Raw genomic sequence first — 17658 nt, 5'->3', positions numbered from 1 at the left:
CCTCCTCCTCCTCCTCCTCCTCCTCCTCCTCCTCCTTTTTCTTTTTCAATTTATTTATTTTGAGAGAGAAAGAGGGAGACAGAGGGCGAGTGGGGGAAGAACAGAGAGACAGAGAGAGAGAAAGAAGAGGGAATCCCAATCCCAAGCAGTCAGCACAGAGCCAGATGCAAAGCTCCCTCTTACCAACAGTAGGACTCTGACCTGAACCAAAAACAAGAGTCCAAAGATTAACTGACTGAGCCACCCAGGTGCACTGGGCCTTCTTAGCTGTAAGCTGAAGAGTGGCCTTATGTAGTACTTTCCTCCTTTAAATTACTAGGTGAGACTGGCAAATGATTCCATCTAAATTATATTTAACAGTCCACAAGAATGAAAGTGTGCATAAGAGGGAGGGCAGGGAAGAAGGAAATGACAATAGAAGGCTGGGTGAAAGAAACAAGCTTGGAGTAGGTGTAGCATTGGAGATACATTGCTCCAATGTACTTTTTAACACCAGTGGTGTCATGTGTGGTTTTATTTTCTCAGCATGGCTCTAATAAAGGTAGTTTTATCTCTCTTTAGCTATCATATATAAGTGGAGGAGCCTGAAATATATCCTAAGCCCTACTTTGAAACATGTTGTTGTTGTCCCAATTTAGCATGAGCCAATGTGGTTATTTTTCTTTATTTAAAGTTCTAGAAAAAACAGAGACTATCTGTCAGGTCTGTCAGGCTTCCTGAGCCCTCTAGCAGCTGCTGAACTTCTCTTCAAGAATTAAAATCAGGTGTTTCTGGAGTCAATGGATATAATTTAATCTGTTCTTTTTCTCATGTGCAATTTCTTACCTTTTTTTCTTTTTAAGTCCTCCCAACTCCACCCCTACCTTGCCTCATGCAAATATTTTGATTTTAAAAGATTATAAACTTGCAGGATACAAAATCCATATACAAACCCGTTTGTATTTCTATATGCTAACAAACTATGTAAGAGAAAGTAAGAAGACAATCCATTTATAATTGCATCGAAAATAATAAAATACTAGGAATAAAGTTAACCAAAGAGTTAAAAGAACCGTACACTGAAAACTGCAAGACATTAATGAAATAAATTTAAGAAGACACAAATAAATGGAAAGCTATTCTGTGTTCGTGGACTGTAAGAGTTAATATTGTTAGCATGACCATAGTCCCTGGAGTAATCCCAGCAATGTTCTCCACTATATCAAAGTGTATCACGGAACAAAGGACAAAATGTACAAGTTCCTGCTTGGCTAGCTACCACGTTTCTGTTTGTTTGTTTTCTAGAACCAGATGTTATTTTGTTCCTTGTTTTATTTTAATTTTCACTACCTTGCACATTCTAACATAGAGGACAATATTGTGAAAGCAAAATTAACTAATCAATTCAAAACTATTGATTGGATATTATTGTTTAGTATCTGGCACACACTGGACTGGAGAACCTAATGACTATAAAAACCTGCAGCTATCTTCATGGTGCTTAGAAGTGAGTGAGAAAGAAAGATACACCAAGGAAAGAAACAATCACCAATAAACTGAAGTTTTCATTGGTGGCAAGTGCGACGAGGCAAAGACATGTTCCATAAATAGAGGGAAACTGACAGAATCAAGCTGCTTAGAAATGTTTCCCCTGACAAATGAGCAGGGATTAATTTGGAAAAGAGAATTTTCCAACCAGGAAAGATATGTGCAAAGACCCTAAAATGGGAGAGAGAAGCCCTATGAGGCTAGAGTGCTAATGAGGTGGATTGTGTAAACACTTTGCCAAATTATGTTGTTAGAAACTAGAGACTTCAGGATTTTTTCTGTGTAATTAAGTGTGTCTGGCATATACTGGGTTTCTGGCTGTTCTCCACTGGAATAGGAGCCACTGACTCACCACTATGTGCAATAGTTTTGTCCTACTATGAGAGGATGGTAATATGTTTGTGGTTCTGGGACTTCCTGAGTATCACTGGGGAGGAGTATATATTTAAAAATTAATATTATTATTATTTTAAATGTTTCTTTTTGAGAGAAAGAGAGTGAGAGCTGGGGAGGAGAAGAGAGAGAGGGACACAGAGGATCTGAAGTGGGTGCTGTGCCAACAGTAACTAAATATTATTATTATCTTTATTATTATTTTGCTTTTATCAAAAGTCTTAGGATTTATAAATGCCCTAAATTTCTAATACAATACAATAGGTAGTATTAAGTTGATTCTTCTGTTTGCTATGCCTCAAAAGTAAATTTATAACAGCACTGGGTTATGATTTGCTGGTATTGGTACTACCATATTTTCTGTCAATATTTGCTAATTTTCGTGCCTGTGAAAAGAAAGTATAAGAAATGTAAAGTTCTAAAAGTTCCTAATTATTCTTTGTCCTGCCCCACCCACCCCGCTCCCACCATTCCTAAATAACAAGTTCTGATTTAAAAAAAAATAGTATTTGCTGGGAAGTACTGGGAACCAAATGCTATTTGTAGGCAAGGGCCAAGGCAGAGAAAATGCTATGCATTCACAATCCCTTTACCTCTCTCCAAGCATAGAGAGTATTTTTCAGTCTCCCTTGCAGTTAGATTGAGAGCATGTGACTAAGTTTTGGTGACTGGGCTTTGGGTGATGTAAATCCTTTTTTGACCCTCCAGTCCTTTCTTCCAAGGTCATGGAGCTCTTCTAGTCTGTGTGTTCAGATGCTTAGATCTGCCAAGATTGAAAGGATCTTCCTACCCTTCTTCAGACTATGACAGTGAAAAAGAATTATTCATTATGTTAAGCCACTGATATTTTGGTGGATTTTTTTGTTTGTTTGTTTGTTTGTTTTTTTATTTTGTTTTGTTTTGTTTTCTATAGTATAATCTGTATGGTACGATCCAAAATGTAGATACTACAGGAAAATTCTCAGTGAAGTATCTAATCTTATGGAGTCAATGTGGAGTTAGATAAAATAATAATAGACATGTTACATGGGGATAAGTACCATGAAGAAAAATAGAACATGGTAAAGTGATAAGAAATGATGAATTAAGTAGTAAGAGAAAAATAACTAGATTTCATACATAAAGGACAGATAAATGAGTGTTCATACATTTAATGTGATAAGCCTCAAATGTAGTGACAGGATTCTTATCTACTCTGTAAACACCCTCCATATGTGACATACACGTATAGGTGTCAATATCACCAGCCTGACAAAGATGGACATATTCTGAACATTTCTATGAATGTCCTGACTGTTCCACAAATTCAATACGTTCAAATCCAGGGCCATTTCTTTCCTCCCAAAAATGTTTTTCCTACTGTGTTATCTAGTTCTTACATTAACTATAAATGTTTTTAGAAAACTCTCTAGTAACAACATAAGAAAACCCCTGTCTACTTGCTAGATAGGATGCTGCCCAATTCAGGAATCATTTAATAAATTTAATCTTAAAATTTACTCAATTGAATTTTGTTTCTTAACCAATTTGGTGGTAGCATTGGGATCCAAAGTGAACTTATTTTTTTAGTTTTTAGTTTTAGTTTTTTTTAATGTTTATTTACTTATTTTGAGAGAGAGAGAGAGAGAGAGAGGGAGAGAGAGAATATGAGCAGGGGAGGGGAAGAGAGGGAGAGAGAGAATCCAAAGCAGGCTCCACACTGTTAGCATAGAATCTGATGTGGGGCTCAAACCCATGAACCATGAAATCATGACATAAGCAGAAATCAAGAATCAGATGCTTAAATGACTGAGCCACCCATGCTCCCCATGGGATCCAACATTAACTTCTGATGGTAATCAGGAGCAACAAGAAACACAGGTATGGTGCCCCATGAGCCCTTTGAGTCCACTGTTTTTTGTTGGGGTTTTCTGCCCTTTCTAAGCGCACTTGGTAAGACTTTGTTTCAGCTCTGTTCTTACATTCAAGCTACTGATCTCATTGGCTTTCTCACAGGAGGCTTTAAAGGAGCAGAACACCTGTCCTTAGCCCTTGGTTCAGTCCACAAGTCCACGTTGGAATCCCCTCCCCAGCTCCAGTCCAAGGTCCTTATTCACTGGAATTTGCTGGTCCTTTCCCAATTTCCTGTTCAAAGTCTCCATGAATGGCATCTGCTGGCTAAGTCCACATTGAGGTTTACTGGTGGTGTGCATGGGGTCTTCTTTTGGCCAGTCCACAGTGACATGTTGTGGTTACTGCAGGTGTGTTAAGGTGTACATTTTTTTGTCTTATTTTATGTAAATAAAGGTTATTGCTAGCAGGGATCTCAGAGGTCAAAAAGCTGCAAAAATTAGTGGGCACAGGTTGAGCATTTAAGAGCTGTTGGAACATTCACTGCCTAACTCAAAGACTCTGTGTGAGGGTAAATTTGATACAAAATGAGTTAGATTGACACTAGGTCACCCACCTACCTCAAGAAAATTTCCAAGCAATGAGGTACACTGTGAAACACCTCACTAAATCCCAATGCTTTGGCGAGTCCCTCGTAAGTATTAGTTTGGCTCCAAGAAACCCAAAAGCCTAGCTAAAAGAAATGGGATCTTCTATCTAGAGAGTTGAGTGTTCTTCCTTCTGCCTCACCTGTTTACTTTATGTCTAAGAACTATAGCCCCAGAATGTTCCAGATGTCTAGCAAGATGGAAAAATGTTACTAATGACAATGTGGAGGTACAGTGGCCACATGAGGATCGTCCTAATCAGATAAGATGATATAAGAAGCACACTTGGGTTCCCAAATTAAACAGGACAAAATACCTCTTTTAACTGGCAAGGAGAAGCCTCCAAAAGGCTTCCAGTGTTCAAAATAGTTTCATTAAAAGATTACAAAAGGTTAACATAAAATTAAAGATGTAAAAAGTGCCTGAAACAAAAGATTATGCCTGACTTAACTCCTGCTGCCCCCCTCTGTCCTCTTTTGACTACTCATTCTACTAGTCCTCTGTCTGAATTTTTTCTCCTGAAGAGACTACAGGGTTAGGGTTGATGGCCTTACCAACAGCCCCAGATCTATCTTCAAAGGATGGCTCTTATATGAGCTCTACCTAGACAGGACAAAACTGAGCGATTTTTCAGGTAAAAGGCTACATTATTCCTTGAAACAACCGAGGGGAAACTCTGGCAAATAACAGAGCCTACAGAGAGGATCTTTGAAAAACCAGTAGAAGCTTGCCAAAAGTACAAATTTGTACCAGAAACAGTTCTTCCAAGTCTCTGAAGTGCCCAGTAGAGATTGCAAAATAAAATGTTACACATTGACCAAACCCATTGCTTACTGAACCTTTCTCTCTCAGGGATAGTTCTAACCCTCTCACTGGTCTCATTTTGTAGAACTTGGTTTTCTGCCTTCCTATTACATGGAAGGTTTTTTTGTTTGTTTTTGTTTTTTCTATTTTTATAAGTGCCTCTGGATTTTGAGAAGGTAATAATTTTTGCATTCTCTTTAGGGATCCATCTTTCACCTGAGGTAAGCTGTTCAATATTGCCAGAATATTTAAAATAAAAAATGTGTATGCAATAAGAAAGAAGCAAATTGAGGATAATATACTTGGATAGGTGAATCAACCTATTATGTCAATTAAGTTACCACTGAATTCTTTGAGGAATTTAGGAAAACTATCCTTCTGATGAATGGATCAAGAAAATGTGGCATATATATACAATAGAATATTACATGGTAATGAGAAAGAATGAAATATGGCCATTTTTAGCAAAGTGGATGGACCTCGAGGGTGTCATGCTTAGCGAAATAAGTCAGGCGGAGAAGGACAGATACTATATGTTTGCGCTCATAGGTCTAACAGGAGAAACCTAATGGAGGACCATGGGGAGGGGAAGTGGGGAAAAGAGTTGGGGAGAGAGAGGGATGCAAAACCTAAGAGACTACTGAATACTGAAAAGGAACAGAGGGCTGAAGGGGGAGAGGGAGGGGGAAGGGAGGTGGTGGTGATGGAGGAGGGCACTTGTGGGAAGAGCACTGGGTGCTATATGGAAACAATAACAATTGTTCATTGACAATAAACTATTAAAAATAAATAAACATTAAAAAAAAGAAAAACTATCCTTAACTAACAAATCTTTTTGCAAAACAAGTCAGTTGTACAGGCAATTCAGAATTCACCTATTCCTTTACCACTGGAAAACTTTTTCTGTTCCTAGGGCTTCTGAGTCCCAGGCCTGGGTTTGTAGTCCTACCCCAGCCTGCAGGGACCTTCCAGAACCCTCCAGGTACTTCACCTGAGGTTGAGTGCTGCTGCTTTCAATGCTGCACCAATGACCTTGGCTGGTTCCTGAGCACCCTGCACTCTGCTTGCTGAAGATAGGAGACAACTTGACCTGGAGCCCTGGCTGGACTCACCAGCTGAGATGTTCCCCCCTGCTGCCCAGTTGTGGCTATAGCCACAGATAAAAACCTTGTTTCCCAGAAAACAAAACAAAACAAAACAAAACAAAACAAAAAACAGAACAGAACAAAAACCTTCCCCTTTTTATCTCTAAAGGCTTATAAAGTATTGGCCTTAAGAAATTAAAGTACTTCTTGGAAAAACTTCAGTTCTTTCTCTGAGTTTTCAAGTTACACATCTTATTATGCATTTAAAATGTAAACACAGCCCATAATCACCTGAGACTGAAAGAGAAAAAAAGAGAGAGAGAGAGAGAGAGAAAGAGGTGTTTTTAAAATCCAAACTGCTAACGGGCTTTTGTGACTGAACTCTACCACCACCTCCATAAGATTAATTCTGGGGACAAATACAAATCTTAAAACCCTTTTCCACAAAAACCTCACATGTCCATCAACTGATGAATGGATTAAGGAGATGTGTTATGTCCCTACAATGAAATACTACTTGGCAATTAAAAAGAATGAAATCTTGTGATTTGCAGCAATGTGGGTGGAACTAGAGTGTATTATGCTAAACAATATGTCAGAAAAAGACAGATATCATATAATTTCAGTGATATGTGGGATTAAAGAAACAAAACAGATGAAGGGAAACGGAAGGAAAAATAAGATAAAAACAGAGAGGGAGGCAAACCATAAGAGACTCCTAAATACAAGCTGAGGGTTTCTGGGGGTGGGGCTGGGTTAAATGGGGGACCAGCATTAAGGAGGGCACTTTTCAGGACAAGCACTGGGTGTCATATGTAAGAGATGAATCACTGGGTTCTACTTCTAAAGCCAAGACTACACTGTATGTTAACTAACTTGAGAATAAAAAAAATTAAGGTCTACATGTCTGTGTGTTTGGGTGTATGCCCATGTGTATATGTTGTAAATACATGATATTTTTCAACATCTGGATGGTATTGCTAAAATTAATTTCTGAAAGAGTTCTATTTAGTTGGTTTGAAGACAAGTGCTTATGAGGATTTGGCTTTCTAAACCTCTCAGAAAGATAGAAACTAACTACATGTTTTGTAAGTTCACATGATCTGGGAAAATATTTGATATAAAAGTTAGTTTAATGTCGATATTTAATTAAAACAGACATGTCTCTAGAGGTTTCAGCATTAAATATAAAACTTTCATTCCACCTGGGTTTACTAGTGAAATAAGTTCATACTGTCTCTTACAAGCTGTCAATTACACATAAAGAATAGACTGGAATAATGACTGACTTGGTCTAATATTTAATGAAGATTTTGTAGGTAATCCAAATATAATTATTAATTTTTAACTATTTATTTTTGAGAGAGAGAGAGAGAGAGAGAGAGAGAGAGAGAGAGAGAGAGAGAGAGCATGAGTGGGGGAGGGGCAAAGAGAGAGGGAAACACAGAATGGGAAGCAGGTTTCAGGCTCTGAGCTCTCAGCACAGAGCCCAACTCAGGGCTCAAACCCACAAGTCCTGAGACCATGACCTGAGCTGAAGTCTGACATTTAACCAACTGAGTCATCCAGGAGCCCCCTTTAAAAAAATTTAAACCAAATATAATTATTAAGAAAAAGTAAATTAAATAGATGTAAACAAAATGTCTCTTGAAATATAACTTCCACTGGAAGATAATTATAAGCCCTTGAAAACTACTTAATATTCTTCATACTGATAAAAGTCAATGTTAGTCCATGTTAACCTGAACAAAACAATTGGCTTTCATGCCTATTAATGAGCTAAAATAATGAAATATTGTACCTAAAGGTATGATGTGTCTTAATCACAAACAAGTTAATATTAAAATCACAATAATCAATATATGATTCTCCTAGAAAGTGATAATATTTTGATACTCAACAGATGCTTTTTTAAAAAAATATTTGAGACATGGAGAGAGTGGAAGCAGAGGAGATGGAAAGAGAGAGAGAAAGAGAGGGAGAGAGAGAGAAAATCCTAAGCAGGCTCCACATACAACATGGGGCTGGAACTCACCAACTGTAGTATCATGACTTGAACCGAAACCAAGAGTTGGACACTTAATTGACAGAGCCACCCAGGTGCCCCAATATTCAGCAGACCTAAGCAGAGCAGATTTTATGAACTCCTTTTTAAATGTGTAAAGACTAAACTATTTTCACAATAGTAATGCTATATTTGTGGGGCTTCTCAAAGCACAGCATCGGGAACCTGAAGTGAGGCCTTTGAGTCCTTTCACAAACCAACTGTATGACCCTAAGTTACACACCTCCTATTTCTGAGCCACGTTTTAACTGTCTAAAAAATATGAGAAATGCACAAAATGGTCGCTCCGGTTTGTTTCACCTCTAGCATTCTACAATTCTAAGTAAAATGAATAGTCTCTGGCTACCAAATATATGTTTTAGGCCATAACAATAGAAACAAGAAAGGAAGATGTTTAACAGAACACTCCTCTAATGCTGAAAGATTCTGTTAGGATACTACTAATTAACATGCTCCTTTGCATTTATCAAACTTCAAAGTATACATTGATAAAACCTTCTTATTTAGAAAATTTCAAAAGTAACACAAGTAGTATTCTGCATTTTTCACATAACTTTTGGCAATTTATGTCTTAATTAATTATCCAATTGTGTGCGTTTTGAGTGCTTTTTGTTAGTTTGCTGTTTACATAGAAATGAGCCCATGCACACACTGCATCTTATAAATTATCTTAGTTTATATTATCAAATTTAATTGGCTTAGCATGGAATAACATCAAGGCATAATATATGAAGAATATTAATATTTATGAACATTTGTAGTCATTATAATTTTTATATTATATATCTCCACTTTCCTTAATAATAGCTTTGAAATTAATACTATCATTGGAAATTCTCAGAGTTTACGCAACTTGCCCTATAACACAAAACTTCTAAGTGGTAAAATCATATTTCAAATTTTGGGAATTAACTCATCCAATGATGAAAGCTCTCAGCTTTGTTGCTGGAAAGGCCACTGTTAGAAAAATCTAGCTTTGGGCAAGTGAACTTTTTTTGAGCATAGAATTCTTCATCTGACCAGATAGTATCCATTTCATAGAATCATTGTCATTGTGTCATCATCATTGTTATAATCTCATAAACGAAACAAACGAATATAAATAAGAGCTTGAAAAAATTTCATAAATGAAATAATTTAATGTGTATGAAAGTGCATAATGCTACTGGGTGTTCTATGTAAATGATGAATCACCAAATTCTACTCCTGAAACCAATACTACACTATAGGCAAACTAACTTGAATTAAAGTAAAAACTTGGAAGAAAAGAAAAAGAAAGTGCAGCACACTATCTGGCATGTATTTCTAAAAGTGTTATCATATTGTCACCATTTATACCATCATAATGTCAAATTTCATGCTTTTTAAAAATGTCAACACTCATTCAAATCAGAAAAAAAAATACATCCTCTTTCATCTAGAGAACTATTCTCCATCTTTGACTCAGTCCCACTAAAAGAGATAATGGGTCTAAGTTTTTATATTTAATCTCTGCAGAGATTAATATACAAAGACAGATAAAGATTAATATATAAAGACAGATATAGTGTGTCTTTTAAAAATGTTTATTGGGGCGCCTGGGTGGCTCAGTCGGTTAGGCCTCCGACTTCAGCTCAGGTCAGATCTCATGTTCATGGGTTTGAGCCCCGCGTCAGGCTCTGTGCTGACAGCTAGCTCAGAGCCTGGAGCCTACTTCCAGTTCTGTGTTTCCTTCTCTCTCTGCCCCTCTCCCTCTCATGCTCTGTCTCTCTCTGTATCAAAAATAATAAAATAAAACATTAAAAAAATCTTTAAAAAATGTTTATTTATTTGTAAGAGAGACAAAGAGAGAGAAAGAGACAGAGAGAGCATTGAAGCTGGGGAGGTGCAGGGAGAGAGGGAAGAGAGAACCCCCAGCAGGCTCCATGCTGTCAGCACAGAACTCAATGTGGAGCTCCAACTCAAACCCTGAGATAGTGACCTGAGCTGAAACCAAGAGTTGGATGCCTAACTGACTGAGCCACCCAGGCACCCCTGTAATCTGTCTTGAGCAAGCCAATAGCCTTAAAAGTGTTTAACAACTCTAGCATCTAAGTGGAGATCACTGCAATTACCTGCCTCCTCCATCTCATACAGATATTCCCAAGTTAAATGTACCCTACTATTTGATGCCCTCAGGCAATTTTTTGTACTGTATGCCATTTGCTACCAGGCACTCTTATCAGGGTCTTTTAATGTAGGTATTTGATGGTAAGGAGTTAATTATACTCTTCATTTGGCATCCCCAGGGCCTAATAAAATCCAGAAAACAGCTCTCTAGTACCACAGCTATGGAAGAGGTTGGTGAGATCATCATCTCAGTTCCTGGAAGCTTTCTAAGAGGGCCTGCTTGTTTATAAGTCTAAGTGAAATGCATGTTAGGAATATGATAACATGCATGTATCTTCACTGAAATCAGAATTGTGTATATGTGTGTTTGTGTATGGGTTTTTTTTTCTTTAACTGGATTTTGTCTTTCTTTCTTTAAAATTTGTTTTTTCTGTCACCATGGTGCTGTATGATTTTACTTGAAAAATAGGAGCTTTATATTTCTCTTGCAGAGAAACAGCCAATATTCAGCAGAGTTGGTTAGAAGGTTGAGTAAATGTTTCCTGTTTTGTAAGATCAAAAGTAAGCAAAGGCAGATGGAAGAAGGTGGAGAAATAAACCTTTATGGAGCATCTACAATGGACTGGAGACAGTTTTCAAAAGGCCCTTTCAAGTGTGATTTTGAATAATTTATGCAAGTTTTCTTTGCTAATTGTCCTCATCTGTAAATTGATAATTATGTGTACACTGTGAAGCTTTGTAAAGCTTCAATTCTTCCTACAAGTAGATGGCTTTAACTCACGTGTGCATCAACTAGGACATCTTAGGTTCTGCCTGGACACAGACCCTTGAAAGCATTCTGCAAACTTATAAAGGCTTTGGAAAGTTACTTCCCATTGGCTTTTGAAATCAGCTTTAAATCTTTCAAGCTTATTTCTGTCAAGTTTCAGAACACAAGAGATAGTTGTTCTTAGATGCAATGAAGAAATATTGGTTTGCCAATATTCTCGAGAAAACAAAGGGTCTAAGTGTTGTTCTAAATATCCTCTGCCTACTCTGAGCCATCATGAAATACTAAATGTGTCATGTGGCCCCAAATGAATTTTCTTTTACCACATAAAATATCTCTTTTAGTGCATCTGGAAATTTAGATGGACCTTGAGGGTGTCATGCTAAGGGAAATGAGTCAGGCAGAGAAAGACAGATACCATATGTTTGCACACATATGTCTAACAGGAGAACAGGAAAAACCTAATGGAAGACCAGGGGGAGGGGAAGAAGGAAAGAGAGTTGGGGAGAGAGAGGGATGCAAAACTTGAGAGACTATTGAATACTGAAAACGAACTGAGGGCTGAAGGGAGCGGGGGAAAGAGGTGGAGGTAATGGAGGAGGGCACTTGTGGGGAAGAGCACTGGGTGTTGTATGGAAACTAATTTGACAATAAACTACTTAAAAAATAAATAAATAAAACATTAAAAAAATTTCTTAATAAAAAAACCCTGTTATTCTAAACAACGTTAAATGAAAAAGATCATGACAAAATGGGTATTTAAAAAATAAATGACAATTGTTCCCTTTAGAGATTGAAATTTTGCTTCCCAGCCCACCCCAACCAAATCTTAATAGTTTCAAGACTCTCTAACTTTTGCATAATGTGTAACTATGTTACACATTTAAAAAATAGCTTTGATTCTGAAAAATTATAATTACTGAACGGTATGCTGAGAAATCCCTAGAATTTTCTCCAAAGAATAAGAATACAAATCATATCAATTTATCCCTAGATTTGAACTTTTAATTTAATAATTGAAGATGTAATATTCTACTAAAGGCATATAGTGAGTTTTTCATCATCTTATGTGTCTTCTGATTTAGAGAAAGGAAGCATTGAGTGTTATAATAAACTTAATGTACAAAAGTTATCAATAAAATATGGAAAAATAAGAGATATAAGCCAAGACAAAATTGTTTAAATAGAAAATAACAATTCTTCTCTTACTTTTGCTTTTGTTTTATTTTACTGGCTAATATCACATTCTTTGAAACTTTAGAATACAGAGCTTACATTCATTGCATCATATATATAGGGCTGAAAGACCTCTAGAACATAAGTATTTCAAATTAGCTAAAGATATTCAAGGATAAATAAATACTCATTGGGATCATTTACAGACATCTGGAAATCAGTCCAGTTCTGTCCAAAACTTTTATTAGACTAAGATAAATTCCAAATTAAGCCATTTTCAGAAAATAAAAAAGGAAATAGTAAGTATCATTATGCCTCCAAGTGTATTTTCCCTTTAGCTTTTTCTCTCAAGGTCTTCAAAGTCCATGCACAGTTATTAATATATATTTATGCATATATGTATATATGTGTATATGTGTATACTAAATATATTACTAAATGAAAAAAGTATCCATAAATATAAAGAATTTGACATGTTTGGTTATTTTTAATTTGACAATTAAAACTGTGTTTTCCTACATCATACTCATAGATCATAGATTTGTAATAATTTATAGATTATATATTTGTGTAATATTTGTAAAGAAAGAAAAAAGAAAGAAAACTAAAAAGATCATAGCATGGAAAAAAATCTTGTTGTTTTGTATGAACATTTCAATAATCATGTGAATCTGATCATAATGATTCCTTCTCTACCAATCCAAAATTTGAAAAAGGTGAAGAAAAATGAGAAGAAAGCTTTAATATCGGATATATTAAGAAAACACTTCTTAAATTTCAGTTTTTAACTTCAGTGTTGACCCTTTCATTTGCTGCTCATAATGTATATCAAACTTTTCATTCAGTGCGACTGTAAAGTGATTCTTCCAGTCTCCTGTAATTCCTATAAGAAATGAGAAAACATAGTAAATATGATTTCCAGCCAGAATTATGCCTTTTTCTAACATTTATTATATTCATTAACACCTAATCAACTTTATTCCTATAATCTTCAATTATAAAAGTAAAATTTAACCACAAATACTACACACACACACACACACACACACACACACACACACTTGAGCAAAGAAAGATTTGTCCTGATTGTTAAAAAACAAATGAACAAAACCCAGTGAATTTATTTCTCTGACTCTTCCCTCTTGTGCTACTTTACTTAATTTTTTCTTCTACAAGTTCCTCTAAAATGCTGGTGCTCCTAAGATGAACCTATGTTTTATTCACTCCCAAGACATGAAATACTGTCTTCATAATAAAACTCAGATCCAGTCTTATGTCTCTGTATCCAGCTGCATATCTGATATTGCCACTTGGATTCCATACAAGGATCTCAAATTCAACTAGTTCAAAATTAAATTCATTTTCTTCCTCACAAAACTGTTTTCTTTGTGTGCTTTTCTAGAACCTGATTAATGACAACATCAGGTATCCAAGGCATAAATTCAGAAGTTGTCCCTCAACTAATTCTAATTCTGTACTCATATTCAGTTTCTTCATATCCTTTGCGTCCGCTCAGTTTTTGCTACCCCTGATGGTTAAGCTTCTCAGCATTTCCCAGCCTTGTATTATTGCAAATCTACCAAGCCCTTTTGTTTTCCATTACATCCAACACTCCCCTGGCAGAAGAAGTATTTTAAATTAGCAGTTCTCTTGTCCCCTTAGCTCAAGGAAATCTAAATAACTTTAATGAGGTGAACTGATATACAAAGAACTATACATATTTATTGTATACAATTTGATGAGTTTGGATATTTGCCACTTGGTCTTGAAAAATGTTTGCCCCGTGGTCAAGGCAAAGCTCATTGTTTTAGGCTTGTTTCCTCATCTCAAAGTGATGTAACAAAGACATTTCCTTTTGAGCATCTGATTTGAATTTAAAGAGATTGAAATTTTTAAATCATATACATTTATGTAATGTACATGGCACAGCACCAAGGCACACAGGCTTTATAAATGATTGCTAGTAGGGTGTGGTATTAGTGCTGGTACTCAGGCTGGGGTGGCTGCTGGCCATTCTTCAAATGCTGCATATACTAAGTAATCAACAAGTAGTAGCAGTTTAGTGTTAGTAGAAGTAGTAATAGCAGCAGAAATACTCATGTTTTAATGCTTCTTTAGACTTGCTAACTCAATAAAAAGATTACTCAAATGTAAAACAGCCCTGAAGAAAGAAGCTGGGTTCATAGATGACAATAACTTCAACAGCTGTTTGCCTGTAACTACTTCGACTTGTGACTTCCTATAGCAATCGAGGCAAATTGCAGGACTATCTCACCCTTTCTTATGAAGGGAGAAACTTTTTGGTTCATGATTTCATCTGGTAGTGTTGTATAATTGGTAGATGGGTTGTTCTTCATCTCCTGGAATGAAGTATGTTGTATAATCTTGTCCACAAGCTCCTCTGATGGCTTCCTTCCCAGAAATTGTATCACTTTTATCACCTCTCTTCTGATATCCTAGAGAAAAAAATATTTGGAAACTTCAATTGCTAAAATTAAATATATTACTATTTGAATTAAAAGAGAGAGATAGAGAGAGAAAAAAAAACCCTTTCCCCCCACTGATATTGGCTTCAAATTAGGCTCCAAATGAAAAGAAAAAAACCCACTTCTAGGAAAAGTGGAATTTTTAAAAACTTCTCTAAGGCATAATTTTCTTTATCCATTTGTAGATATAAAAGATATTTCAAAGATTGTTAGAATCAACTAAATGAGATGATGTTTATAAAATATTTATTGTAGTCCTTGATGCTTACTTAGTACATGCTCAATAACTATTACCTAATAATATGAATGTACACTTTCAAAGACTATAGTCCCCTGTGACAGATTGTTTGGGGCTGAATGTATGTACACAGTTTCATTTTTCTCCTAATTTATTGATGTACATACTGATAAGCAAAGTAACCAAAAAGATTAAGAAAAAGTATGAAAACTCAAATACTCAACATGGAACATCAGATGTCTACCAACTATAGCTATGAACACCCTCTTCCCTATGTCACTCTTGCAGGGTGCCCTATTATCCAGCTAAATTATTCAATGCACCTATTTGCAATACCAGCTGTAATGCTTAGTTTTGGTGTATAGTTCCCTTTACAAAGAATGCAATTTTCAAATTCTCTGTCCTACAAATTTCAGCTTGCCTGTCAAACTCAAGTATCACCTTCTATGGGATAACTTTTTTGACTATTCCAATTTGAGTGAAATGACCCTATTTTTGTTCCTGTAAATTCTCGTATAAGTCTTTATTCTCATAATTTTATTTACTTTTCTGTCTTCTACCAAAAATGTTTGTATATCTATATATAATTTTAATATATTTTATTCTCTTTCTATTTAATACATTGTAGAGACAAAGGAAAATTTATTAATTCTTAGGCTCCTTAGTGATTCAAATATAGAGGAGATTTCAACATGATCCTTATCAACCAAAAAAGGGAATAAGTGAGCATAGAAATTGGGAGGTGAGGGGAGGATTGAAATGGTTATATTAGGCTAATATTTTTTGTGTGAATTTTAAATTTACTCTCTTTAATATTCTAGTTATAAAGCACAATATTAGATAGTATAGTAAACTACATATCATGGTTGTCTCTCTTATTCAAATTTGTTATAGTGTTATATTCTATAAAGAAATAACACTTCAGTTTCTAAAATATTTTGTATTATTTTATTTTATTTTTAAAATTTTTTAATGTTTTATTTAGTTTTGATACAGAGAGAGACAGAGCATGAGAGGGGGAGGGGCAGAGAGAGAGGGAGACACAGAATCTGAAGCAGGCTACCGGCTCTGAGCTGTCAGCACAAAGCCCGACATGGGGCTGGAACCCACGAATGTGAGGTCTTACCTGAGCCGAAGTCGGAGGTTTAACCGACTGAGCCACCCAGGTGCCCCAGGTATGATTTTATTTTAAATTTTTTTATAAACACGACTCTAGAATTTTTGCAACATTGAGTTTAATTGTGCAAAGATGTGAGCAAGAAACAATTATTGATTGTTTTCTTATGCTAGTAAAGAATAAGAGAAGAAAAGACATTTTCTCTTCTTTTAATAAAGAAACCCAGGATCTGTCTATCTTTACAAAAATTATTCTTGTACATTTGTGCTTCAAACCACTACCCAATTTATAGAATAGAATATACAAAATTTCTAGCGTTCTTTCATTTGCAGGTTTTGAACTTCATTCTTTCCACTTTCCATTCCCATAAATAACAAAAAACATCAACATAAAACCTGCTGCCCTAAAACTGGTCTAATCAGTCTTGTGACTTCCTTAATAGTTTTCAAACATACACAAATTATCCATGGACAATATATGTTTGGTTTTGCCCAATTGATGTGCATTTTTGACGTTTACTCTTTTTCATTACAATATCATATTTAATTGCAGGATAATAGTATATATCATGATTCTTGAGTCTATGTCTGTTGAGGTTGTTTCTAATTTTTATAGTTAGGGAGAATGCTACTATGAAGATTATTGTAACATAACCTAATGTACAGAAATCAGAGTTTCTCAAGAGTATAGATCTACTGCAGGCATTTGGAAGTATTAAATTATGATGTTTGCCCTTCTTAGATAATGACAAATTGTTTCCATAGTTTTAGTATCTTCTTATATACTTCTATCAGTAATGTGGTGCTTCTCAATAACACACATTAACTAACTTGTTAATTACTGTCAGTTTGGTGTGTGAAATGCATCTGATAGTGACTCTTATTTTGCATTATCCTGATTACTAATGAAGTTGAGATAAATGACATTATGGGAAAATTTGAGATCATCATACTTTTGCATATTGTTGGTCTGACATTCTGTTTTATTCTCTTCTGGAGGTTTGAGTTAATAGATGTGGGATTGTATCACTATCCTATATATCCATTACTCTGATTTTAAAGTATTCTACTCATCTCATTGTGGTACATTCTATGTAATTGCCTCTGCTCCATTTCCACATAACTAACTAACTATTTAACCATGTTTTATCTGTTATATAAACTATCTCTTAATTTTCTAATTTTTAAAAATTATTTTAGAAATTCGATTTTGTTATTTTTTTCCAAATCTGCTGAGTCAATTTTAGTAACCTCTTACTTCTTTGTAAAATATTTTCCTTCTTTTTTCTTTCTTTAAATATATTAAGCATGATTGCTTTATAGGGCTTACCTGATAATTTCAACACCTATGGATTCAGAGGCAGTTGACACTTCTTGTCCTTTGTGATTCCTTATGTGCTGGTGTGTGTGTGTGTGTGTGTGTGTGTGTGTGTG

The 17658-nt window shown here is 35.5% G+C and overlaps 2 protein-coding genes across 2 annotated transcripts in view; both read right to left on the bottom strand.

The window, feature by feature from the left end:
- Positions 1-17658, bottom strand: part of LOC115301877 (sulfotransferase 1 family member D1-like) — a 78215-nt gene that overhangs the window by 28423 nt on the left and 32134 nt on the right. The window lies entirely within an intron of this gene.
- Positions 12412-17658, bottom strand: part of LOC115296737 (estrogen sulfotransferase-like) — a 15997-nt gene continuing 10750 nt past the window's right edge. Inside the window, exons 6-7 of the mRNA XM_029945225.1 lie at positions 14660-14840; positions 12412-13267 (exon numbers count right to left, since the gene is read on the bottom strand). Of these exons, the coding sequence (XP_029801085.1) occupies positions 13155-13267; positions 14660-14840 (294 nt within the window). The 3' untranslated portion in view covers positions 12412-13154. The remainder of the gene's footprint in view (positions 13268-14659; positions 14841-17658) is intronic.

The sequence above is a fragment of the Suricata suricatta genome, chromosome 1 (genome assembly GCF_006229205.1).
Source record: "Suricata suricatta isolate VVHF042 chromosome 1, meerkat_22Aug2017_6uvM2_HiC, whole genome shotgun sequence".
Taxonomy (NCBI): domain Eukaryota; kingdom Metazoa; phylum Chordata; class Mammalia; order Carnivora; family Herpestidae; genus Suricata; species Suricata suricatta.
Note: the sequence above shows the minus strand (reverse complement) of the source record. Positions and strands in the feature narration are given on the sequence as shown.